This window comes from Micromys minutus (genome assembly GCF_963924665.1).
Source record: "Micromys minutus genome assembly, chromosome: 3".
NCBI lineage: Eukaryota > Metazoa > Chordata > Mammalia > Rodentia > Muridae > Micromys > Micromys minutus.
Window position 1 is genome coordinate 23,847,252 of NC_137972.1, and position 27,458 is coordinate 23,874,709.

The window sequence follows — 27,458 nt, forward strand, 5'->3', positions numbered from 1 at the left end:
TCTCTGGGTTGTATCCTAGTTATTTCATATGTTTTGGCTAATATTCGCTTATTGGTAAGTACATACCATATATGTCTGTTGGGGTCTGGGTTTCCTCACTCAAAATGATATTTTCTAGTTCCATCTATATGCCTGCAAAATTCACTATGTCCTCATTCTTAATAGCTGAATAGTATTCCATTGTGGAAATGAACCACATTTTCTGTATCCATTCTTTATTTGGGAACATCTTGGTTCTTTCCAGCTTCTGAATATTACAAATAAAGCTAATATGAACAACAGGGAGCATGTGTCCCTGTAGTATGGTGGGACATATTTGGGTATATGCCCAAGAGAGATATAGTTGTGCCTTCTGGTAAGTCTATTTCCAATTTTCTGTGCAATCACCAAATTGATTTTCAGGGTTGCTGTACCAGTTCAATAAATAGTGCTAGTCTAACTGGTGGTCTGTATATCGAAAAGTAAAAATAGGTACATATTTTTTTCCTTGTACGAAGCTCAACACCAAGTGGATCAAGGACCTCAACATAAAACCAGATACACTGAATCAAACTGAAGAGAAAGTATGAAAGAGACTTGTACTCTTTGGCATAGAGAGAAATTTCCTAAACAGCACTTCAATGCCTTAGGCTTTAAGATCAACAATTGATAAATGGGGCCTCATAAAACTGAAAAGCTTCTGTAAGACAAAAATATACAATAAATAGGATGAATCAGTAACCTACAGATTGGTAAAAAAATCTTTACTAACCCCAAATCCAAAAGAGGGCTTGTAAGACTTGCAGTGAGTCTTAACTACTTAAACCCCCACCACAAGTAAGACAAGAGAATAGATTTTGATGCAAACGCAAGAAGTGTATTTTTTCTTAATGTTGGGGTTTATCCTCAATCAGGCTCTTGTGGTAAGCAACTAGAAGGTAATTCCAAATGGTTATAGCAAGCAGTTTTTATAATTTTAAGGGGTACAGGTTACATTAACAAGGATACAGTTTAAACTTATGGGCTAATCATATTGGCCTTTAAACGTATTGGCTAGCAAGCATGTGACACACATTCAAACTCTATCTCAGACCAGAGGACCAGGTGACTATCAGTCAGTAAATTCTGAGGTTAAGAATGTTTCTGCTCCTCCCAAGAGCTGTGGGTAGTGAATGGGACTTGGCCTAACCTTGACCCAAGGCAGGAAGCTGGTATTTGACCTAGTCTTGACCTGGGTTGCTGGGTTGGTGGGTGTAAAACTGTTGAAAGCCCCTAGGGTCCTTCAGGCTAATATTCAAGATATATAAAGAACTCAAGAAGCTTATCTCCAAAAACTAAAAAAATAAATAAATTACACAATTTAAAAAAAAAGAAAAAAACTGGTACAGAGCTAAACAGAGATTTCACAACAGAAGAATCTCTAGTGATCTCCAATGCCTGAGAAACACTTAAAGAAATGTTCAAAGTCTACCTTAAACTAATCATAATGGTTAAGATTAAAAACTCAGGTGACAGAACATGCTGTCATAGATGTGGAGAAAGAGGAACAATCCTCCATTGATGGTAGAATTGCAAACTTGTACAACCACCTGCTTTCCATTTCTAAAGAGAAGATTTGGCTTAATTAGTAACATTCAATTGTCCATACAGATGGTAATGCCACAGAAGTTGCTGCAATTTTGTTTCACATGTTGATTTATGTAACTGGTTACATAAAAGGGTCTGAACCCTGGGAATAATTTGCTTGACTTGTAGGCCTAGATTTTTTTTTTTGTATTGCAATACGGGTTCTCAAACACTTCTATTCCCTTTTTAGCTTAACATCTAAAGGTTGGGGAAAAAGATGATAATAGTACAATGAGGATCTGCACCTATTTAGAAGTAGTTTTGGGGCAATTCTAATCTCCATTATCTGGATACCAGCAGTCCAGTTGAAAAGTGTCACCAAACCCAAATTGGCAGTGATGACATGATGCAACAAAAACAGGCCTCCACTGATTTGACATGAGTCAGCAGGAGTGACAGAAACAGCCAAAATAACAGGAGAAGTTCTCTGTCATGCCTGTTTCAATGAAATAAAGAACAGTGAAGAAGCTAGATCAGCAAAGTATTACATGGCAAGAAATGCAAGCACTCCATTACTCCATCACTGTTTGTTGGGTCCTACTTTTAATCTCTCCAAATATCAAGTGTACCCTCATGGGTCTGTTTCAGAGAAACATCACATGAGTCTGCTTTAACAAAATATCACATGAGTCTGTTTTAGGAAAGCATCACATGACAAAACTAGATTTTTTTCCCTTCACTCACTTGCTCAGGGATGAGCAAGATTGGCTTGTTTCTGTTTGCTACCATTAGCATGCCTCATGAAATGATAGAATAAAGAAAGCAATTGTCTATATTATCCTTTTCTATGCCAATTTAGCCAGAATCCTGTGTGTCAAAAGATGCTACCTCAAAGTAAAAGACATTTTGGTATGGTTTTCATATAATATCTAATGAAGAATAGTTAATATTTCTTATATTTTATAGTAGGTATGTAAGCTCATGTGTTTTTTAATAATCACTGTAGCTATATTAATAATTTGGTCCTTATTATTTTATTATTTATTTATCTAAGTCTAAACTATAATCAAGTACTGTTCTTAAACATCAATTAAAAAACACACAAACAGAAAACACTGTGTATTGGTGGTTGTTGATGGTGCATTCTGCAAGCTCATTAGGGATATTAAATGGGTAGATAATCTGTAGGATATTATATAATTGCTTACTTAATAATTTATCAAATTATCTTACAAATTAAAGCAAGGAATATATGGTTATAAAGGGCTGGGTTCTGGGATCTCTGACTTGTTGATGAAGAACACAAACCACATGATAAAATAGAAGTAGATACTAGAGTGATAAAAGGTGTTGTCAACCTACTTTGGATAATGATTTCACAGTAAAGTTTATATATTTATATGTGTGTGCATGTATATTATATATCACAATTAAATATATGTGTGTGTCATATATATATTTCAATGCAGACACAATAAATTAAAATACATAATTTTACTTTAAAATCTCATGTCAATAATGCCAAAAGTGGGTTGAAATAGAAAAACTCATAGATTTAGAGAACATATCATACAATAGCATAAGTAAATGAAAGGAAGTTGACAGAAATACTCCGTATGTGCCCAAAAGGGTTCCTGTATAGTCTCTGTTATATAGAAAAAAATCTTTATAATAGGTTATTTTATGATAGAGTAAGTGGATGAATATACAAGTACATATATGAGCTGGTGTATAACCCTTTTCAGATTTATAATTATTTTTTGCCTTCTTAAATTCTGTGGACAACTCTTCTGCTTGTAGAACTTCCCAGATGTTTGTAAAATTGTGGATAACGATTCAATCCCAAGTCCATGGAGGATGTGTGTTTCAGAAGTATATTTTCTTCATCTGACAAACAGAGTTTTGTTCATCACTGCAAACAATATCGTTCCAGCCCCATCCTCTTCTTCGTTTATTTAATATAACACATTGTTCATAGTCATTGTTGGGCTCACCTGCATGCCAGAATCTAAAACGAGGGAAAAAAGCATCAGGGTATTTCCTACAATAATGCTTGAAAAAGAGAGCAAGAGGAACTGGAAATTAGGTTGAAATGTATGGAGGTCAGATTCAAGTATGTACAAATCCAGTGTTTACCATCACCCTTATCTGACATTTCCCTGGATAACAGGGCTTAAAACACTCAACAATCTCTTAGCTTGTTATTTAACCCTTCTCCCAGGACACATCTCAGAGGTATTTATTCATTCTTAGATTTCGTACCAGGGGATATTCAACCCATTGCACCTAAGTATATGTTGAAAAAGTCTCATCTTACTCTCATGTTTTAATAAAGTTTTTCATTACATAATAAAACTATCTTTAAAACTAGAGAACTAGTTTAGGTATCTAGATAATCTTATTGCTGTCATCAAAATAAATAATTTAAAATTCTCAAGTTTTCTTCTCTGAAAATTGAGAATAAAAAAACCACACGATTGCAAGTTACTTGATCACATTGTGAATCCCAATATGATGAACTGGAAAAACCTGTTTTATCTGTTGTATGGCTCATCCTCTCTGTTTATTGTAAACAGGTTTTTGTGGTATGGCTCAGACCTAACATACAACTTTAATCAAATAGCTTTCTGTAACCAGAATTAAATAACATCACCCATAGAGAGGTAGAGAAATCAACCTGTTGACAATGAGTGAACATAAGAAAATACAGACAGTGAGAGGAAATCTGGAGGCTGGATAGTGAGATGCTAAGAAAGGAAAGGAGTGATTTTGACAATGTACTACATATTTCTCAAGTCGGATATCAGAACAGAATATGGCAATATACTAAGCTATAAACAATTTTAAGTAATTACATAAATATAAAACATAGCAACGTAGGATTGAAGGCTTTGATTTGTAAGAAATAATCAGTTATGATATTGACGTCAATTTTTCTAATAGAGATATAACTGAGGTCTAGGAAGGTGGCTCAGATATTAGAAGTACTTGCTGCTTTTTAGAAAAATGTGAGAATTCTGTTCCCAACACCCATAATGTCCAGATCCTACTACATGTAAACCCAGCTCCAGAATATCCAACATCATATCATTGGCTCCACTGACACTCAAATAATATAGATTTGGTACCAAATCTAAGAATTAATAAATAGCCTCTGGGATGTGTCCTGGGAGAAGGTGGCAAATTGAAAGCAAAATGAAACACACCTAGGTATAAGTACCTTGATTGGGTGCCATGGTTTTTGTTATTCTACACTATTCACTCTTAATTTACTCATCTCTACTGGAAGTATCAATAATGTGTGTATCACAGGACTCTTATGATGACTAGATGGGAGAGCAATAATTATATCATCCTCAGTAGTTACACCAGGAGAAGATGTTTAGTTTCATAATAAGTAGCTGGAACACTTCAAATTCTTCTCATGCTACAGAACCCGGCATTCCTCTATGTAACTCTAGACTCACGTGGAAGTCTCATTGTATGGTGTCTGATCAACCCACTGCCATTGTCGATAACCAGGATCTGAAAGTCCTATGAAATAACTTTGAGGAGCATCCAGGATCCTGGTGATGAAATCCTAAGAGGAGAGAAAGGTACAGCATTGAGTCTGGACTGAGTACATCTTTTTCTGTAATAGAATTTTTGAAAGAGTTTTTAAAATTATTTTAATAATATAAAATTATGGGGTTCAATATGATGCAAATATGCAAATGCACAGTAATCAAATCTGACTTCATCTCTCTAGGCCCTTAAATACTTGCCAAACTTTAGATTACAGTACAATAATTGTACAATGTAGAGGTGCACTGTGATATTTCGACTAATTTTTTTTTGTCACACAGATGAAGACAAAGGATCTAGGAATAAAAAAGTTCTCCCTCAGGGGCATGCAGATCTCCTGCACCAAGCAGTACAAGTCTCCTTGTCCCAGGAATGCACATCTGTTCACCACTCACCACAGGAGTGCTTGTCTCAAGGTAGAGTCAAAGATTTCACTCATGTTTTCTAAACTGCAAACAATATCTGGCTATGGTCATAATGAATTCTCAACTCAGACTCACTCTCCTCCTTTCTTTACCAATGCAATTTCTTTTAATCTATCTATAAATACACTGTCACTGTCTTCAGACACAGAGGAGAGCATCGAATTCCATTACAGATGGTTGTGAGGCACCAGGTAGTTGCTAGGAATTAAATTCAGGACCTCTGAAAGAGCAGTCAGTGCTCTAAACTGCTGAGCCATCTCCCACTTCCCTAACCAACACCACCCTTGACAGCTGTGCATGAAAAACTTTGCAAATCTAATCATTCTTCAATTATAACTTCAGATATTTCATTTCTGAGGTTTGGTCATGACTCTCCTGATTGGGTGTTGTCTCCCTGCACCCTTTCTCTGTTAGGAAATTGGTAATAATACAGAAAACATTAGAGTACAGAAACCACAAGCTGTTCTTTTAAGCAGAAGTATTTAATCCTTCCTTCCACCCTTACATGCCACATTTTGATGCCACAATTCCTTGGGAATTATTTATTTCCACTGTAGAAGGCAGATAATGAAGTTTCCTTCATGCATGACTGCTAGAAAGCCTTTCTGCCACAACACCAACACCTAACTCAACAAAACTCCTTTTTAGTAGAAACAGACAGACAGCATGCCAGGCCCAAGCCTCACTCTCTCCCAGAATTCACCTGCTCTTCCTGGCTGTGGATCACCAGCAGATGAGCACCCATTTGAGAACACTTCTCCTCACTCTCATTCCAAGATGCCTTTGAATCAATCAAAGTGAAGTAGCAGTGAGAACTAAATGGCTTCCAATCATTTGGGCAACAGCTCCAGACTCTGTCTTTGTGGGAAGAAGAAAATGTGAATACAATGTAATAAAGTCATTTTAAAGCTATTTGTGTATACAAGATGGAATCTGGGAATTCTGATTTCTATCATATGCAACAGAAGTTCCTTACCCTTTCAGTGCCAAGTAACTCATTTCTATCTCCTTATCAATAATGTCAAGGGGCCCCTTTTTCCTTCTGGGGTACTATCAGAAACAGAAAAATAACTGTAGAAAACACCCAGATTCTGAGGATATAAAGCAAACCAGTCTGGTTCTGCAAGGAATAGAAATCATCACACCAAGAATCAGAAAGTTTTGTAATATATGTTGTATTTTTAAAAATCCATGTCAGTAATTATGGCAACAATATTTTGACATATTATTAAATTAATAAAAATAAAAATACCTCACAAAATATTTTAAAGGTTCTAGGAATGGAATAAATGTTATATATATATATGTGTGTCACATCTCCCACTGGTTCGCATTCTACCTGCACCTGGTTCAGATAACATGCCTGTCCTCCCCACTACAATCTATTTGTCACCCAGAAGGTCTGCCCTAATCAGAGTCACAGGTGAGACCCCTGCATAAATACCTACACCAGCTGGGACCCACACGGTCATCAAGTATAAGATTTATCCTGCTAGGCCTGAATATCAGCCCCCTTCCGGTCTCCACTTCCACCTGAACCTGTGGCAAACAGGTGAGCTTGTCCCTCTACCCCACATAGCTTACTTGCCTCTCAGGGGGTCTGCCATAACTGAGGAAACAGTTAAGTTCCCTGCCCCTATAACCACACCAGCTAGGGCAAAGCCCAGCAGACTGGCATCTTTCCTGCTCCTCAGGGGCCTAATTGCATTTCTGGTCTCCACCTCCAGGTGTATTTGTGGCAAATCAGCATGTCTGCTTCCCAACCCTCAAGCCTCCTCCCTCCCAAAGGCCTGCTCTAACCTTGGCCACACAGTTTCCTGGGCCTACTCCAATCTGAGAAATCCAGGCCAGTTAACACCAGGGATAATCATATGGCAAAAAAGCAAGCACAAGAATAAAAGTAACAGAAGCTGATGTAATATGTCACCATCAAAACCAGTTCTAACCCTAACCCAGTTCTACTACCACAGTAAGCCCTGAATGCCCTAAGAAAACTGAGGAGCACAGTGCTCACATGAAATCCCATCTCATGAAGATGGTAGAGGTCTTTAACAAGGAAATAAGTACTTCTATTAATGAAATAGAGGAATGCAGGCAGATAGGTGAAAGCCCTTTAAGAGGACATAAATTCCTAGAAAATACAACCAAATAGGTGAAGGAATCGAACAAAATGGTTCAAGACCTAAAAGGGAAATAGAAACAATAAAGAAATCACAAAGGATGCAACTCTGGAGATGTAAAACTGAGGAAAGAGAACAGGAAATACAGATGTAAACATCAACAACAGAATACAAGAGGCAGAAAAAAATTAATCTCAGGAATAGAAGATATCATAGAAGATATTAAAATGTAAAATGCAAATACAAAGTATAAAATGGTCCTAACCCAAAACATCCAGAAAATTTGAGAGACAATGAGAAGACCAATCCTAAAAATAATAGAAATAGAAGAGGGGTAAAGAGTCCCAGTTCAAATGGCCAGAAAACATCTTCAACAAAATCAAGAAAGAAGGCACTATTGGGTGGGAGCAAGGTTCGGGCCAGTTGTGCCAGTGTGAGACTGCAGCTGTAATCGCTCCTACTGCTCAAGAATTACACCCTGACTGTGAATTGGAGAAGCCAGTGGTGTTCCTGGTGTTTTTCAGAAGTTCAAGTTGAATCTACTAAGGTGTAAACTCTTCCAAGATGTCAAAAGCAAACAAATGCAAGTCTGGGTCACACTCTACTCAATTAAGATCTGCATATGAATCTCAGTCTCCTTCTTTTTCAAAGTCTCAGTCCCAAAGCCAATCTGTCTCTTGTTCAAGGAAGCACAGGCTGTGCTATAGGTCTCATTCCAGGTCATACTCTTCAGCTCAAGACAGAGAAATAAATCACCCAGGGTATACCAGAATTGAGATTTCTGAGGTCACAACAGAGGGTACAGGAGGCCCTATTACTTCTGTGGGCAAAACCAAGGCTTTTATCCCTGGGGCCAGCATAACCAAGGTGGCTATAGAAACTACCATTCCGATTGGCAGAACTACTGGCAAGCATACAGCCCTTGTCTGGGCCATTCTTGATCCTGGTCCCCAAAGAGAAGGACCCCTTCACTACAGTCCAGGAGCCATTCTAGGAACTCTGATAAGTCATCCTCTGACAGGTCAAGATGCTCCTCATTTTCCCAGTCATCCTCCAACCACAGCAGAGTTGAGTCATCTAAGCTAAAGTATACAAAAGAGAAAAGTTTTCTTCCAAGGATAACCAGCCATCTCAGGCAGCTGGTGATAACCAGGGAGATGAGGGTATGATGCAGACATTCTCTGGAGGCAGCTCTCAAGATATAAAAGGGTCTGAGAGCTCAAAGCCATGGCCAGATGCCGCCACCTATGGCACTGGTTCTGCATCATGGGTCTCAGTTTTTGATCTGAGTCCCCAGTAGAGAAGCCCGGCTCTCAAAAGCCCCCTCTAGTCTGTGGTGGTTAGGTGAAGGTTGCCACGCCCTAGCCCTGTGCCAAAACCTAGTTCTTCACTTTCTAATGCAGCCCCGATGGGCCCATCTATGTCAGGTGGTTCTGGATGTCAGTCTGGAGTACACCAAGGTCAGTTTGACTATGGCTCTTGGTCTTTGAGTTCATCCAAAAAGAACCCTGTGGGTAAGAGTCCACCAGCCAGTGGCTCTGCATATGGTTCATCTCAGAAAGAGGAGAGCGCTGCTTCAGGGAGAGAAGCATACATCAAAAGATATCTGGAAGAGTAGAAGCTGGAAAATGGTAAGGATAAGGATGAGAAACAAATAAATACCGATAAAGAGAAGCTGAAAGAGAAAGGAGGCTTCTCTGATGCTGATCTCAAAATGAAACCTGACCCATTAGCTCCCAAGACAGACACTAAGACGCCCTTCTGAGATAAACAGTTGCCCAAAGGGTGTAAGCTCTGGGATGACTTTGAGAAAAAGATGGCTGACTTCCACAAGGAGGAGATGGATGAGCAAAATAAGGACAAAAGTGAGGGAAGGAAGGAACCAGAGTTTGATGTTGAGCCCAAATTTATGTCTAAAGTCATAGCTGGTGCAAGCAAAAACTAGGAGGAAGAGAAGTCAGGCAAGTGGGAGAGCCTGTATGTAGGGAAGGAAAAGCAGAGGAGCTGGAGGAGGAGCTGGAGGAGGAGCTGGAGGAGGAGCTGGAGGAGGAGCTGGAGGAGGAGCTGGAGGAGGAGCCTTTCACAGAGAGATCCTGAAAGGAGGAGTGGGGAGGGTCCAAGACGAGCCAAAGTGGACACAGGGGCTTTGTGCCAGAAAAGAATTTCTGGGTGACTACATACAAGGCGGTCCAGAGAAGTTCATTGCCTCCTCCAAGGAAGACCCCTGAGAGCCCTGACAAGCTGGGAAACAAAGGAGACTTTTCCTCTGGGAAGTCTTCCTTTTCCTTTACTCGGGAGGCCCAAGTCAATGTCTGAATGGACTCCTTCGATGAGGACCTTGCATGACCCTGTGGCTTATTGGCTCAGGAATGAAAGCTTTGTCCATAGCAACAAGAAGGATCAGGAATTTCGTTCCATTTTCTAGCACATACAGTCAGTGCAGTCTCAGCGTAGCCTCTCTGAGTTGTTTGCCCAGCACATAGTGACCATTGTTCATCATGTTAAAGAGCATCACTTTGGATCCTCTGGAATGGCATTGCATGAACGCTGTACTAAATACCTAAAGAGAGGAAGTGACCAAGAAGCAGCTAAAAATAAGAAAATCCCAGAGATACACAAGAAGATAGACATTTCCCCAAGTACATTCAGAAAGCATGGTTTGACTCATGAGGAATTGAAAAGTCCACCGGAACCTGGCTACAAGGCCGAGGGAAAATACAAAGATGATCCTGTTGATCTTTGCCTTGATATTGAACGTTGTAAAAAACATAAGGAGAGAGGTCTTAAGCCAGGTAAGTCAAGAGAGTCGGTGGATTCAGGAGACTCTAGCCACTCAAGAGAAAATCAACTGAAAAGACAGAGAACAGACACAGAGGATCCAAGAAGCCGAAGAAGCACTGCAGAGCAAGCAAGAGACCAGTCTAGGTCCCCCTCCTTCTCTTCCCAGTCGTCTCACTCCTTCAAAGCAGAGGAACACCCTAAGGAAGCAGAAGAGAGGGAAGAGAGCACCACGGGTTTTGACAAATCTAGATTGGGGATCAAAGCGGCAGAGCTCGGGGAACCTTTCAATTTCGAGCAAGAGGGAGAGGTTGGGGCAGAGGAAACTATTCTGGTAACAGTAACAACAGAAACAAAGATGTTCAAAGGAGAAGCCAGAAAGAAGAATGGGATACAGAGAATTCTCCTAAAAAGCAAGAAGTATTATTTGCATGGCGACCAGGAAGGCAAGGGCAGCAGGAAATGGATGAGCCGAGGAGCCTTCCCCAGGGTGGGGCTGGTTCACGTTCAGGAAATCCAGTACCAGCCCCAAGTGGGCCCATGACTAGTTCAGTGGGGAGGAGGGAGAGATTGAGGATGATGAGAGCAGAACAGAGAATAGAAAAGGACAGCTTACACCCTTCAGCTGAGTAGAGGCCACTCTTGATGGACCCCTTTACCCGGGAGAAAGGCGCTGGGAGAGGTTGGTGGAGCTAAACGAGGAGCCTCAAGAAGACCTTAAAACCCTACCCCACAACCCACTAGCCACACAGAAACCCACTACAGCCGAGTGTGTCCCTGGTGCCACCTCACTGGACAGAGGATGCTACCACCGAGCCTACATCAGGCCATGTTTCCAGCAGAGCACACACACTAGGCTCCTACTGTTGGTAGGGAGTGGGGTTGGGTCACAGTAGGGAGAATGATACTGATGCTTAAACTTTATTTTGGTTTTGTTGTCCCATCCTCAGGCCACCCCCAATTAGAAACCAAGTTTTCTTCATTTCATTTCATTTGGAACTAAAAAGGAATTTGGATTTTGGTCCCTTCCTGTCCCAAGTTTTAAAAAGTCCTTATATTTTTCTTTTTTTCTGTTTTTTTTTTGGGGGGGTGGGGGTATACGTAGTAATATTAGCATAAAGATTTTAATTTGGGCAACTGATTCTTGAGAGAAAACAAAGCAAGTAAATAAAAATTGAAGTGTTCATCTCAGTTGTTTATATGTGTTTGTGTGTGTGTGTGTACTAAGCAAGCCCTACATAGGATACTAGAAGAAAAATTTCAATCCAAAGAGGTTAACTATGCCCAATAAAACACAGAAAGTTAATCATCTCACAACAAAGCCAAATGAAGAGATCTCACACACACACACACACACACACACACACACACACAATAATGCGTCCAACAAAAAAAATAATAGGACTGAACAATCATTGGTCATTAATATCTCTCATCACAATGGACTCAAGACCCCCAGTGGGAAAAAAAAAAAAGACGCAGTCTAATAGACTGGATATGTAAACAGAATAATTGTGTTGCATACAACAAACACCCCTCAGAAACTTAGACAGATGCTACCTCAGAGTAAAGGGCTGAAAAAAGGCTTCCAGGCAAATGGTCTCAAGAAACTAGCCAGAATACCATTCTAATATCTAACAAAATAGACTTTCAACCAAAAGTGATCAAAAGAAATAGGGAAGGACACTACATATTCATCAAAGAAGAAATCCACCAAGATAAGTCTTAGTTCTGAACATCTATGCTTCAAATAAAAGGGCAATCACGTTTGTAAAAGAAACTTTACGAAAGCTCAAAACATACACTGAAGCACACACAGAAATAGTGGGAGAATTCAACACCCCACACTCACTAATGGACATTAATTAGGCCAGAAATCAAACATAGACACAGTGAACCTAAAAGAAGTTATGAACCAAATGGATTTAACAGATATCTATAGAACATTTTAGCCAAACACAAAAGAATATTTCTTCTCAGAAACTCATGGAAATTTCTCCAAAATTAATGATATAATTGAGCACAAAACAAGCCTCAAAAGATATAAGAAGTTTAAAATAACCCAACTGAGTCTATGAGCTCACCATAGATTAAGGCTGGATTTTAATAACAATGAAAACAACAGAAAGCCTACGTATTCATGAAAACCAAACAACTTGCTACTCAATGATAACTTGGTCAAGGAAGAAATAGAAAAAAAAAAAAAAACTTTTTAGAATTAATTGAAAATGAAGGCCCATCATACCCAAACTTGTGGGATACAATGAAAGCAGTGCTAAGAGGAAATTTTATAGCACTAAGTACCTTCATAAAGAAATTTGAGAGATTCTATACTAGCAATTCAACAGTACACCTGAAAGCTCTGAAACAAAAAAAAAAAAAACAAAAACAAAAACAAAACAAAACAAAAACAAAAAAAATCAAAGAGTAGACAGCAGGAAATAGTCAAACTTAGGTCTGAAATCAAACAATTAGAAACAAAAAGAACTATACAGAAAAAAATCAACAAAATTAAGAGCTAGTTCTTTGAGGGGGAAAAATAAAAATGAAAACAAGATTAACCAATTTAACTAAAAGGCACAGAAACCTTTTAATAAAATCGGAAATGAAAAGAATAACATAACAGAAACTGATAAAATTTTTTAAAAAATCATCGGATATTACTATAACAGCCTATACATGACAAAAGAGAAAAATCTAAATGAGATGGATGATTTTCTAGACAAATACCATGCACCAAAGTTAAATCGAGATCAGGTAAACTATCTTAAGAGATCTCTAACACTTAAGGAAGTAGAAGCAGTCATTTGGAGGCATGAAAGCGGTGCTGAGCAGGAGGTGTGAACTCGGGTTTGAGCCTCTGATCTTAGCAGGATGCAGTAGAACTCAGCTGCCACTGGGTGCCAGGCTAAGCTGATAAGGGCCACAGAGACTCTGGTGCAAGATGCAAGAAAAAAAGCTCTTCCCAATTGGTGCTACCAACTCTTTAGAACAAAGGAACTCGGGCAGAGGAATGATTTCTATACGTGTCTCGCTTTACTTTCGCGCCCAGCTTCTGTATAAATACAGTTTTTGAAATGGTTAGGAGTCTGACAACTAACACTTCCTATTGGCTTGGCCTCAGGGCTTGAGAAAGCCTTGTCTACATATTTTGGGGCGGTCCTGCTTCTGCCTGAAGCAGTTGTCTCTATGTGCAGTGGAGGGACTTGGGGCATAGCAAATCTGGCTGTGGTCCAAGTCACATCCTCCTACAGAGGCGGGACTTGGGATATGGTCAATGCCCTGTGGGGCCAAGCACTGTTTATGGCAGCATGAAGACCTTGTACTGCTTATGGCAGTGTGAAGATTTCTGATTTCTTGAGAGTTCGAGAAGCTCCTGCAATCTCTCTAGCTACTCCAGGGGCTTTCAACCGGTGTCAATTGAGAATCAGGGTTCCTAACACAACTATCTGCCCCGCAACCACTGGCTAGTGTATTGCCTCCACTCTCTTAGTGTCCCCGGACACCATTTCTACAACCCCTCTCTGACTTACCACTCTGTCCCAACAGCAACTCAAATAGAGAGCCCTTACTCACCAAGGGGCCCTCCCTGTCTGCCTCTAGAATTCCAGCTCACAACTCAGACAGTGAACGTCTCCTCAACCACAAGCCACACAGACCACAAGATCAGAGGGGAAATGGAAACCAAAAAAATAAAGCATTGATCCAAGAAGAACAAACTAGGAAATCAACATCTAGACCTATAATCACTTAAACCAAATGCCTGGATACTAAGAACACAACCAACATCCAAGGCAATAGGTCACCATTGGAGGTAGCTATCATTCTGCAGCAAGCCCTGAAGGTAGAAACTCATCTAAAGCACAAAAAAAAGTCCTTAGAACCAACCTTATGAAGAGAAGAGAAAGAGAAAATGAACAAAAATCCTTTAAAGAAATGAAGAAAAAAAAAAACAACACAACACTTACACACATATACGCGCAACACAAAAATTCACACACATAAACATACACACAACAACAAATATTAAACTAAATATTCATCATAATATCTCCCTCCTGCTTACTCTCCCAACCCTCTTCCCCATCCTCGTCCTCCTCCCCTAGCCCCTTCCTCTCTTTTTTTCTCCCTCCCCATCTTTCCTCATCCTCTCCCTATTTCCTAAGTCTAGGAAAATATTGTAACTCTTCACCTGACATCATAGTTCCTTCAATAATGCACGTGAGATTGGAATAGTTGGCATGTAGTTCAGACAGTCTTCTATTGGGCATGTCCATTGTAAACTGGTAAGTCACTGTGAACAAAGAAGAAAATGAACATGGCATAGCCATCCCTGGAGCCTTATGTCCTTTACACGGGTCAGGACTCTCTCTCCATTATACCTCCCCAACTTGAGTCCAATATAGAGCCATGTAATCCCAACATAGGGCCTCAGAATGCCCAGAAAAGTTCTGACATGGAACGCAACTTTGATTCCTACCAACTGCACTCCCTGCAGACCAGATGCTCCCACTTTACAGAGGCTCAGCTCTTTGAAAAGGCCCTGCTCTTCACTAGAGCACTGAGGCTCCACCACAGAGGCTGAAACTGAAAAACTGACATGGAGCCAGTAATATAAATGCTTATAGGCAATCCCCCAGAGGAAAAGGATTAGAAAAATGCAAAATAAGGTATTGAGTTATGTTGTGGTAAATATTTAAAAAGCAGTGTTACTGGTTCCATGCATTTACAGCTCCGCGGGCTCCTGGCTCTCTATGACTTGGGTACTTTGTTCCCATATTAGTTCTGGCTCCTTAGGCCATAGGAACTTGCACTAATTTATCTCAGCAGCTCCACACTGGCCCTAGGGTAATGTCTGGTCTGGGCAATGTGAGAGTCATTTCAAGGTGAAACCTTGCCACCCTGATTTTATTCACAATTCCCTTGGCAGGTTGTCACCACACCAAGTTTACACATCCCAATTCAGAAGCAGGCACCTTTTCTTGAATTCACTGAAGTCATCACATGAAAATAAAAACACCATATAATAACCTCTGATCCAATTGATATATTTTTTCTATCTGGACAGCACAAAATCCTGTATACACACATCCCTTTAGAATATTCATAACAATCCATTTCTATGCACAGAGAAGAATCTTTATATCATCCATCATATTGCTCTCAGCTCCTTCTCCTTTCTCCAGCTTCTTCTCTTTCTAAAACTTTTTTCCTTCCCATCCTTCCTTGTCGTCCAATGACAGAACTCATTTTATCTAGTAGCTGCCTTTCTACATAAAAACATCATCTTACAGAATTAGAAAGGGGTAAAAGAAAAATAGGTAAATACACATAGAAAGTATAATCTCTGGAGAGAAATAAAAATGTTTTGAAATATGCATAGATGCTGAAGAACGTAAAAGTGAAAAAAAGAAAAGGAAGCTAAAAGTAAACAGTCATAGAAAGAAATATTAACTTTAAAAATTATAAACTGAATGGTGAGAGAAAATAGGTAAAAACTGATTTCTATATGTGCATAGACACTGAATTAAAAAAAACCAAAATGTCAACACAAAAAGAATTTAGTTAAAATGTAATAAAATTAGAGAATAATTAATGAGATAATTAAATAAATATAAAAAGAATAAGTCACATAAAGCTCAGAAACAGGACCATACAGGGTGTCAGAACCCAACATAGTGGTACCTTAGATTGATTAAAAATAGAAACAAAAAAATGAAATGATAAATAATTTAATTGAGACCAGATTAATGCAAATTGTAGATTATTACAATTCTGGTCATTCGTATTTTATTTTTAATAAACATAGTGGCTTTCTACACCCTCTCAGAAAAGCTTTAGACATATAAATAAAAAATTTTAAAGGTAATGGGACAGGAATTAGGACAAGAGCCTACAGTGCTACCGTATAATAATATTAAAGAAGGTTTTATCCAGGTAATTTTTGACAAAGCCCATCAAACCATGTATACACCCAAGTTTATGAAGAATTTGAATGACATCCCATAGATGTGCTAGATTTAAAAGATATAAAGAAGCTGTCACATGATATGAAATGCATTCCCCATTTGTGAAGCAGCCATTAAATTCTTGGGTGGCCCATAATAGAATAATCCCCCAAGACTGGAAATATATGACAAAGGCAAAATTAGAAACAGGTTCTCAGTTACAATGGTGATCATAGTGGAACATAGAAACTAAGGGGATAGACCAGAAAAATAAGATAAGCTATATCAATATTTCCCAAGATTAATTGCTAGGTGAAGGTCTATATGCTGAGGTATAAATGGGGGTTGACTATGACCATGTCAACTTAGCATTAGGTTATACAAAAGCTTTATCTAGCTTTACCTGCTAGGAAAAAGGCTGAAGAAACAAAAAAAAAGCCATTTTCTAAAATTATACAAGGTCAAAAAAAGCTCTAACTGATTTTATTTTCACAAAGATTGACTCTGGTGGTAAGTAGAAGGTTATTAGATTCAGGAGCAAGTCAAGTATGAAACAAACCTTTAGCTTCAAAAATGCTAATTCTGAATACAAAATAGTGGTCAGGTCCCTAAAACAGGAGTCAGGAACAATAGATGAGTGGGTTAGAAATATGTCAGATAATGCTTCTGGTTCTGTTTTTCTACTTCTACCCTTAGAGCAGAGAATTATCTTTAGCTAGTGTATATACAACACACATTACATACATGTATATATATATATATATATATATATATATATATATATATATATATATATGATGTATATATATGTATATATATGTATAAAATCTTATGTGTTTTAGCATAAAATGTCCAGACACCAATGAAAGTGAGAAAAGTAGACAATGTTAGCTAGCCTCCCAGACTGCCTCAGTAGATATGTCCACAAAAATGGTATCCAGGACAATTTCAAAACACCTAGCTAAGAAGGTCAAGGTTCAGATTGTTACAGACAGGACTTCAGTTAAGCTCTGCAGTATCTTATCAGGTCTCCCAGGATTTATTTCAATTTTCTTAAGAGGAGTAAGTTGGTACCTGTTAATGGTCTTGGTCAGGGAGTAAAGAGTAAAGAAGGTTACATTCAGGGGTCTCCTTCTTTCTTTCATTTTTGCCTTTTACTTCCTTTTCTCCTATGCTCCTAATGCTAAGAAAAATGAAATAAAAGTAGAAGAAAAAAGAAGGGAGCATGTAGGAATGATGAGAAAAAAAAAAGGTAGATCATTGATCTACTTTACAGCATTAACAAGTCAAGTATTATACATTGGTATGAATTTTTTTGTAAAGACAGAAATTTAAGGTTATAATTTTCTACAACATACTGTATATAAGTTCCAACTTTTTATTAATGTGTTGTTCTTTGAGCCAAGACCACAGGGAATGTTAACATATCTTGTCCATTCCTGGTTGCGAGTATTACAGAGACCAAATCCAGCTGCAGGGTTTAGGTTCTAAGACCAGAAAGGGGTGCCAGTGAAAGAGAAGATTCTGAACTCCTTTCAACTTTCAAGCATGGACCTCCAAACAACTCTAATTTTATGTATTTTTTATGTGGCTATACAATCAAAATTCTGCTGGAATGAGATATGATGTCATGAGTTATTTTATTAAAAGAAATTATAACCTCAGCATCTTAACAAGGCCCATCCATATAAAAAGCATCCATGAGTATAAATCCAGTTGTCAGATAAATAGGAACCTTTCTTTCACAATGCCATTCTCAATTCCAGACAGAGAAATATTCATTGTAGCCAGCAAACTTTCCTGGCATGTTCTTATCAACTCCTGATACTATCATTCTAAGAACTATTTTCAAGCCTCTGTTGATCACACATAATTTTCCTATTTTCTAAGACATTGTTGATCATACCTAACTTCCCCATTTTAAGTCTCTGTTGATTAGGTATAGCTTCCTCATTTGAAGTCACTGTTGGCCAGACATAGCTTTCTCAGAATAGTTATGCAAGCAAGACACACTGCTCTCTACAACTGCCACAGGATTACTCAGTGTGACTGTAGTAGGTTCTCTAGGGACATAATAACATGCCCCAGAATACACAGGTTCAATGATAACATCTGAAAAATAAACAAAGGCAAAAATAAGACAGAAGAGTTTTACCTCTCAAAAGTTGAGAAAGACATAGAATCATCCAGAGTTTTCAGCATAAGTGATCCCAGCCTTGCCCATGACCAACAATGTAAAACAAAATTTTGCTATAACTATAGAAAGCATATTGAAAGCAAGAAAAGCTGGTAGCACATGCAACCAGTGTCATAACCATATAGGACAACAGTTTACCATAGGTCATTCTTGAGGTTTATTCTTTTGTTAGAAATCGTAACGCTAAATTCTGGCCCAAAAAGCCTTGCTGAAATTAGGGCCAAAGGGATCTACATGTAGAACATTAAACATAAAACACACTATTATATAGTGACAATTTATACTCTCAAGTTATCCCTCATTAGTGAATAAAGATGCTCACAGCCTATATCTAAGCAGAACTGAGATAGTCGGAGTTTATAGTCTCAGGAGAACCATGAAGTAAGAGAAGGTAGAGAGAGGAGAAAGCCATCATGGGGCAAGTAAATTATGAAAAGATAGACATGATTGCTAGCCAATTGGGAAAAAGAGAAACCCAAATGGAACATGGCAAGTTAGAAGTCAAAGTTATTGACAGGGAAGTAGATATAATAGCACAGGGATAGATATCTGCCCAGCTTTAGTGTAGATTAAGGCTTACTATAAATGTAAAGGTTATATCACCTTCATCTGGAAATGATCAAAGGCAAGATAGAAACCCAATATTGAGATTAAATACTTTTATAAACAGGTTCTTGCCAAGTGGGAAAGGACTTGCATTGGCCTTGCCACAGTAGAGGCCCCTCAGAGAAGCATTCATATGCTGTTACCTGAAGATGCTGCATGACTACCATCACAGGTTGGAGAAGTTTAAACATATGAAGACTTCTATCTGGGATAAATTTGATCAAAATACATTGTATATAAGTATATAACTTTCAAGGACTCAATAAAAATACTTCTAAGTCAACATTTTGTTCATGAGTATGCACATTAAACTATATCAACAAAAATGGACTTTCTTCACCATTTAACCTAATGATTCCAGTTCATGTTGCAGTTGCTGAACTTTCATTCCTTGAACAGTAAAATAACTATTCTTAATGACCACAATCCATGCACTTAAGCTTGACTGTGCTATTTAAATAAGATTTTACTTCAGTAAGAATATATCTGTATTGCAGAGAGCCACTGCAGAAATGAAGCACTTGGTGCAAGTCATTTCCTCTTCTTAGACTATGTAATATCTACTGTGATTATTCTCACAGCAAACACAGAAGACTGTAGACTGAAAAGAACATCCTGAAACCTTCTGACACAATAAACTTCATATGTGACTTTATAGGAGGCTGAAATATGGCAGAACTATTTTCTTTCTTCAATCATCACTATTTAATTTGTTTACTTTCCACTATTATATTTAAAAAAATACTGTATGAATCAAAGACTCTGAGTTGCTGACATTATAAAATCAGTTGGACTTGCACTCACAATAAAGAATTATTGTGAGCAAAAACTGTGGTTACTGGAAGGTGCTGTCACAGACAATGGTTATAAATAACATGTGCTTAAATAAAGCTTGTCAAGGGACCCTATATATCTCAGTGATCAAAACACAGTAAAAAATGAGGAAAAGAGGAAATACAGGGACAAGGAGTGGAGCAGAGACTGAAGAAAAGGCCATCCAGAGACTCCCCCACCTGAAGCTCCATTTCATGTGTACCCACCAAACCTAATCACTATGCTGATGCCGAGAAGTACTTGCTGACAGGAACCTGATATAGATGTCTCCTGAGAGGCTCTGCCAGAGACTTACTGATAAAGATGAGGATGCTTGCAACTAACCATTGGACTGATCATGGGTACCCCAGTGGAGGAATTAGACAAAAAACTGAAGGAGCTGAAAAGGTTTGCAATCCTATAGGACAAACAACAATATCAACTAACCAGACACCCCACAGAGCTCCCAGGGACTAAATCCACCAAAGAGTACACATGGAGGGACCCATGACTCTAGCTACATATGTAGCAGGAGAACTACATTGTCTGGCATCATTAGGATGAAAGAGGCTTTGGTCCTATGAAGGCTTGTTTCCCATGTGTAGGGGAATGCTAGAATGTTGAGGTGGAAGTGTGTGGGTAGAAGGGAAAGCATCCTCATAGAAGCAGGAGGACAGGGGTGGGAGAGGAGGGTACCAGGAAAGGGGAGAACATTTGAAATGTAAATACATAAAATATCCAATTTAAAAAGAAAAAAATACATGGTATTTCATGTGATGTTGGAACTGATAATGGGATTAAAAAAACAGCCTGTCTGGTGGTGGTATCACATGTTGTTAATCCTAGCACTTGACAGGCAGTGGCAGGAGGATCACTGTGAGTTCAGGGCCAGCCTGGTCCATGAAGAGAATTTCACAACAGCAACAGACTACTCAGAGAAACTGCCTTGGAATGTCAAAACATAACAAAAGAGCCCCTGGGAGTCTCTGTGGAAGAGAACAGACATTGTCCAAAGATATACCAATTAGTGATCAGTGAAGAACTTACCTAAACATCTCACAATGAAACAGGTGCTGAGGAATAACATGAAAATCACAGCAACTGACCAGAGTCTTAGGGTCCAGCAGACTCCCTTCCCTGTTTGAGAGCAAGCAAACATATTTACCACAAGACCAAAAGGTTTAGAACAACAACTAGGTAAGATGCTCAAGATAATTATTAATTTAATATTGGAAAAAAGCTGTCAATTCCCTAGAATAAATGACCAAGTCAGCTCTGAAGCATTTGAGCATTTTGGGCATGCGGGCATAAACACACACACACACACACAAAGTTCACCTTTGGCACCTACAATATTAATGACCTTATACTTTAGTCTTACATGTTACTTTCTTTCATTGGTGTCCTATATTTATATATTTCCTTCAATATTAGGTTTTTTTAAATTGTTCATGAGTTCTGGCTCTGAGATATTATACTTCCTTCAAATCCCCGTAGCTCTGCTGTCTTAGTTCACACCATCATTTCAGCCTCTTTACCCTAGGCACCTCCTCTTTACATTATAGACTCCCACTCTCTGCACTGAACCAAGAAATGCCCACCTCACCTTGAGTTGGTCTTTCCTGAATCATTTTTGAGATGTCTGTTCAGAAGATCGAGGGTTTCTTGTATAAGTCTTTCAGAGATATGACTCAGAAACCTGGCTTCTTTCAAAAAGGCCAGAGCTCAGTCAACCTCCACATGCTCTGAGCTAAGTTCCCTAAAGATAGCCAATGCTGCTCCCATAGAAGTCACAGTCTACACTTCTCTCTAATGATTTAAAAACACCGGAAAGAGGAAATTGAGAAACATACCAGAAATTATACCTGAAAATTCTCACAAAACGGTTCTTCTTACATGTTCAGTTCCTAAGGCAAAAAACTTCAAAAGAAATTATTCTAGAAACCTTACTTACATTAAGATATTTACACAACTTTATGTGGTTTGTTTATTTTGTATAAGGTTTAACTCCTATATCAAACAGGATTCTAGGAAACAATAAAAATCTTGACTGAATGACTAGAACTTAGATGTTATGAGTGAATGTAATAAATAATAATAAGTCCATGGATGCTGAAAGATAATAAAGTGGTTGGTGGCCTTGCAAGCATGAGGACCTGAGACTGATGCTTGTGCCATGAGTGCAGATACATGCTTTAATGCCAACAATGGGGAGCAGAGACAGCTGTATCTCAGAAATCTTCTTGTCCAGCCTAATTGATATTCCCTAGTCCCATGAGAAACCCTGTCTCAAAGGAATTGAATGACATTCCTGAGAATTTCATGCAAAGATATCCTTGAATGAAAAAAGGAAATAGCTTTTGGCCAAGATGGTGCCGGAAGTGAAGAAGGAAGCTCCTGCCCCTCCCAAAGCCCAAACAAAAGCAAAGGCCTTGGAAGCTAAGAAGGCAGTGCTGAAAGGCTTCCACAGCCACAAAAAGAAGATCAGAATGTCACCCACTTTTCAGCAATCCAAGACCCTGCAGCTCCGAAGGCAGCCAAACTCTCCTCAAAAGAGTGCACCCTGCAGAAACAAGCATAACCACTATGCTATCATCATATTTCCATTGACCACTGAGTTGGCCATGAAAAAAAATAGAGGACAACAACACACTTGTGTTTATTGTGGATGTCTAGAACAACAAGCACCAGATCAAACAGGCTGTGAAGAAACTATGACATTGATGTGGCCAAAGTCAATACCCTGATAAGGCCTGATGGATAGAAGAAGGTGTATGTTTGCTTGGTTTCTAACTGTGAAGTTCTGTATGTTGCCAACAAGAGTAGAGCTAAATCTAATCATTTAAACTGAGTCCAGATGGCTAATTCTAAATATACACCTTTTTTTCACCATAAAAAAAAGAAAAAGCAAAAAAATAAAAATAAAAGGAATTCAAGACTAGGCCTTCTGCTGGGGCAGATTATCAGCTTGTCTGCTTCTCTAAATACCTCGCGGTACCTTCTCCAAAATTTACCATATATTTGGTCATAAAACAAGACTCAACCAATACAAGAAAACTGAAATAATCTCATGCATCCTATCAGATTACGAATGCCCGAGGCTACACTTCAAATACAATAAAAACAACAGAAAACCCACATACACATGGAAACTGGACAATTCTCTACTCAGTGATAACTTGGTCAGGGAGGAAATAATGAACAAAATTAAAGACTTCCTGGAAATCAAGGGGAGCAGATAGCAGAAAAAGTCAAACTTGGGACTGAAATCAACCGAGTATAAACAAAGAGAACTATATATAGAATCAACAAAACCAAAAGCTGGTTCTTTGAGAAAAATCAACAAGATAGATCAGTCCCTAGCCAAACTAAATAAAGGGCACAGAGACAGTATGTGAATTCACAAAATCAAAATGAAAAGGGAGGCATAACAACAGAAACTGAGGAATTTTAAAAAATCATCAGATCCAACTACAAAAGCCTATACTTAACAAAACTGGAAAATCTAGATGAAATGGATGATTTTATAGACAGATACCACATACCAAAGTTAAATCAAGAGCAGGTAAACTATCTAAACAGTCCCATGCTCTCTAAGGAAATACAAGAAGTCATGAATAACCTACCAACCATAAACAAATGTCTAGGGCCAGATGGTTTTAGTGCAGAATTCTACCAGACATTCAAAGAAAAGCCAATACCAACACTCTTCAAATTATTCCATAAAATAGAATGAGAAGAAGCACTAATTCATTCTATGAAGCTACAGTTACTCTGATACCTAAACCAAAGTCCAAACAAAGAAAGAGAATATAAGACAAATTTTGCTTATGAATATCGATGTAAAAGTACTCAATAAAATTCTACCAAATAGTATCTAAGAACACATCTAAATCATCATTCACCACTGTCAATTAGGCTTCATCCTGGGGTTGCAAGGTTGTAATATATAAAATCCATTAACATAATCCACTATATAAACAAACTAAAAAACCACATGATCTTTTCACTATATACTGAAAAAACATTGGACAAAATACAATACTGCTTCTTATGGGAGGTAGTGGCACTCTTTAGAATGCACCAGAAATCTGAGAGGTGAGAGACTCTAAGGCCTCAAAGGTATGGACTTTAAGTGAAATGCCCATCAGTGGGTTGAGGGAACTTGTAGAGTTTACCTTCCATAGAAGGATAGGGCATCAAGTGGAGGAATGGGGTTGCCATGCCACAGTTAGAAGAGACTGAGGGAAAGGAGTTCCAGTGTCAGTCCAACTTGGCATCCATCGCAAAAGGATACTCTAAGGCTTGACACTATTACTGATGCTATGGTGTGCTTACACACAGGAGCTTAGCATTTTTGTCCTCTGAGAGGCCCAACAAGCAGCTGGATAAGTCAGAATACTTGCACCCAACCAATGGAATGAAGTCATGGAACCTTTGTAGAATTAGTGAAAGGCTGAAAGAAGCTGATGAGGAGGTCAACCCCATAGGAATAACAGCAGAAAACTAACCAAAATCCCTGATATTTCTGTCACTGAGACACTAAACAGGCAGAATACACTAGCTGGTATGACCCCCTACACACACACACACACACACACACACACACACACACACACACACACACACACACACAGCAGATGGCTGCTTGGTCTGGCCTCAGTGAGAGATGTGCCTAAACCTGGAGAAACTTGAGGCCCCAGAGAGTAGGGAGGATTGGCAGGTTGAGGGGCGGAGTATATCCTTTTGGAGGCAGGAGCAGGTGGAAAGAAATGAAAAACTGTTGAAGGGTGAACCAGGAGGCAGATAATGACTGGACTATTTTTAAAAAGATTAAATATAAATATTTTTTTTAATCATAAGTCATGACTATTCCTATGGGGTTGAAATTTTTGTTATAAATATAATGGAGCACACAGCCAGAGGATTCAGGAATGGTCCAGAGTAAACCGGATCATGGTTGGGTGTTGGAAGGAGAGTGCAACATGTTGGAAAAAGGGTTCCTACATGAATTCCAAGAGAATATAAATAAAGGGCTGGATTTGTTGATGAACAATACGACACATGAGACAGGAATTTGGAAGAAAAATGAAACTAAAATACTAGAAATAAAAAAATATAATAAGCCAAGTAAAAGGATTCATCAATAGATAAAAAACCTCATCAATAGACTGTACCAGTGAAAAAACAGGATTTCTGAGCTAAATAACATGATGGAGGAATTGGAACTCTCCAACAGCGAAAAACCTAAACTAATCAGATATGAGAAGGCTTTTCAGATAATCAGTAAACAACAACAAAAAAATTAAAAGGTAATAATCACAGACATGAAAGTGTAGGCACAGTGTTATTGTGCACTGTGTGACTTTTTTTAATGTGGGTGAGGCTTATAGAACACTTAACTTTCCAAATTTATTCAGTCCTTAAGATACCGAGGGAAACATGTCTGAATCTATCACATAAGATTTCATGATATTTAGAGATAGTACACAGCTCTGTCTGTACAAATACAGGTCTACAAGTAAAGAATTTTGGGTGGGGGAGGTATCCCAGTAAAACTATACATAAGAGATGTTCTAGTGTCATTCTATTGCAGCAATAAAACAGTCTGACCAAATCCAACTTGTGGAGAGAACCGTTGGTTTGGATTACGTTCCAGGTGACAATCTAACATTTAAGAAACGAAGCAGAACTTGGGTCTCAATATGCTGCCCCCCTCATCGGTTCATGGTTTTTTTCTTTTTTAATTGAACAACTTTATTTTAAAAAACAAAGATAAATGTAGAGATTTTGAGTATTTTTGCATAAAAGTATACAAATACATTTTTGTCAGTACTTAGTTATTTTAAAGGTTTGATAGGTGCATTAAATTCTTACTAGTTACAATGAGCATAAAGTACATGTTAAATAAGATGTAACCTGGAATTAGTCAAAGTTTTCTTGCGTGCTCTGATTACTCATCCCCGTGGGACCTCAGCCCACCCACAGCTCCAGCAGGTGCAGTGTCCCTGGCTGCTGCTGCTTTAGGGAGCATGGGCCCCAGCAAGCCACTTTATTTCAGGCTTCTAGGTGTGTGGTGCCCACAGCACGGGCTCCAGGCACAAGGAACAGGGAACCTATACTCCAGATTGCTAGCAAGGGAGTGCAGTTTATTGTTTTCTGTTTACTGTGAATTAAGCCAAAGCATCCCATGAAATAGGGACAAACAGCAGTGAAGATGGGCCCATGGGTGAGAGAAGGGATAACCGCCCATATCAGCAATGGGCTAAACGTAGAGGCTGTGCTCACCAGAGTCAGTATCCCAGAATGAGAGTAGCTTATTCAGGCCCAGCCTGGCATCAGTAAAAGGAGGGGGTGTGTCTTAACAATGGCAAAAGTCCTAAAATCAAAGTAAGTAAAATCATCTGTCCTCGGGGGTAGCTCCAAAATCAGGAACTCTTCCTTGGGACCACTTGGATGCTCACTCTGACCAATGTGGGAAGTGAGCTTACCAGGTCTTTGAAGCTTGGGCTAGTGACTGTCGGAATAAGAACCTGCAGTTTCTTGATCCTAGTCATGGCACCAATGAAAGGAAAAAGAGATATCTAGTCATGGAAAATCTGATCTCACACGGGGCAGCAATGTTGTTAAAAGATGACTCCCTGGCTTTTGGCACCAATGTTAGGAAAAGAATTAAGAGAGTAGGAGGGATATGGCCCATGGAGGTGCAGTGGGGCCAGAAGGTGAGAGGGATGCCTCTGGAATTCTGGGAATTCCTTCCCCCTAAGGGACCAGCCACATGATGGTATAGTGTAGAATAGAGTTTATTTAAGTCATGGGGGAGTTAAGACGGTAGTAAAGGTAGAGAGAGAGAGAGAGAGAGAGAGAGAGAGAGAGAGAGAGAGAGAGAGAGAGAGAGAGAGAGAGAGAGAAGAGAGGAATAAAGAAGTAGAGAAATAGAGGAGTAGAGGCCAGCCATGAGCACGTGGAGAGGGTGGATGAAAGGGGAGAGGAAGAGTAAGGGTGGAAGAACAAGAATAAGAGAGAGCAAGAGCTAATCAGCTATTAAAAGTAATGAGTTCATGAAAATCTTAAGCAAATGGATAGATCTAGAAAATATCATCTTTACCAAGTTAACCCAATCACCAAAAACAAAAACAGACAAACAAAAAAATATATAGTATGCCCTCACTGATAAGTGGCTATTAGTCTAAAAGCTCAGAATACCCAAGATACAGTTCACTGACCACATAAAGTTCAAAAAGAAAGACAACCAAAGTGTGGATGCTGAAGTCCTTCTTAAAGGGGAAAACAAAAATATTCTTAGGAAAAAATATGGAGACAAACTTGAAGCAGAAACTGAAGGGAAGGGCATTCAGAGACTGCCCCACCTAGGAATCCAGCCCATATTCAGCCACATAACAGAACATAACAAATACAGAGGTGGATGCTCAAGTCTGCTATTGAACTGAGAACAGGGTCC

At 38.8% G+C, this 27,458-nt stretch overlaps 1 protein-coding gene and 1 pseudogene across 2 annotated transcripts; one reads left to right on the top strand and one right to left on the bottom strand.

Moving 5' to 3' along the window:
- Positions 1-3,411: 3,411 nt before the first annotated feature.
- On the bottom strand, positions 3,412-6,895 carry LOC308418851 (C-type lectin domain family 4 member A-like; the record flags this gene model as incomplete). The annotated part of the gene is made up of 4 exons (XM_080914409.1): positions 3,412-3,553; positions 5,013-5,125; positions 6,238-6,392; positions 6,874-6,895. 4 exons carry the CDS (start codon positions 6,893-6,895, stop codon positions 3,412-3,414), a joined length of 432 nt encoding a protein of 143 aa, XP_080770535.1.
- A 1,323-nt stretch (positions 6,896-8,218) lies between these two features.
- LOC308418852 (thyroid hormone receptor-associated protein 3-like) lies at positions 8,219-11,065 on the top strand (annotated as a pseudogene). The gene is made up of 2 exons: positions 8,219-9,664; positions 9,716-11,065. The product of its transcript is annotated as a thyroid hormone receptor-associated protein 3-like (transcript).
- The last annotated feature ends 16,393 nt before the right edge of the window (positions 11,066-27,458 follow it).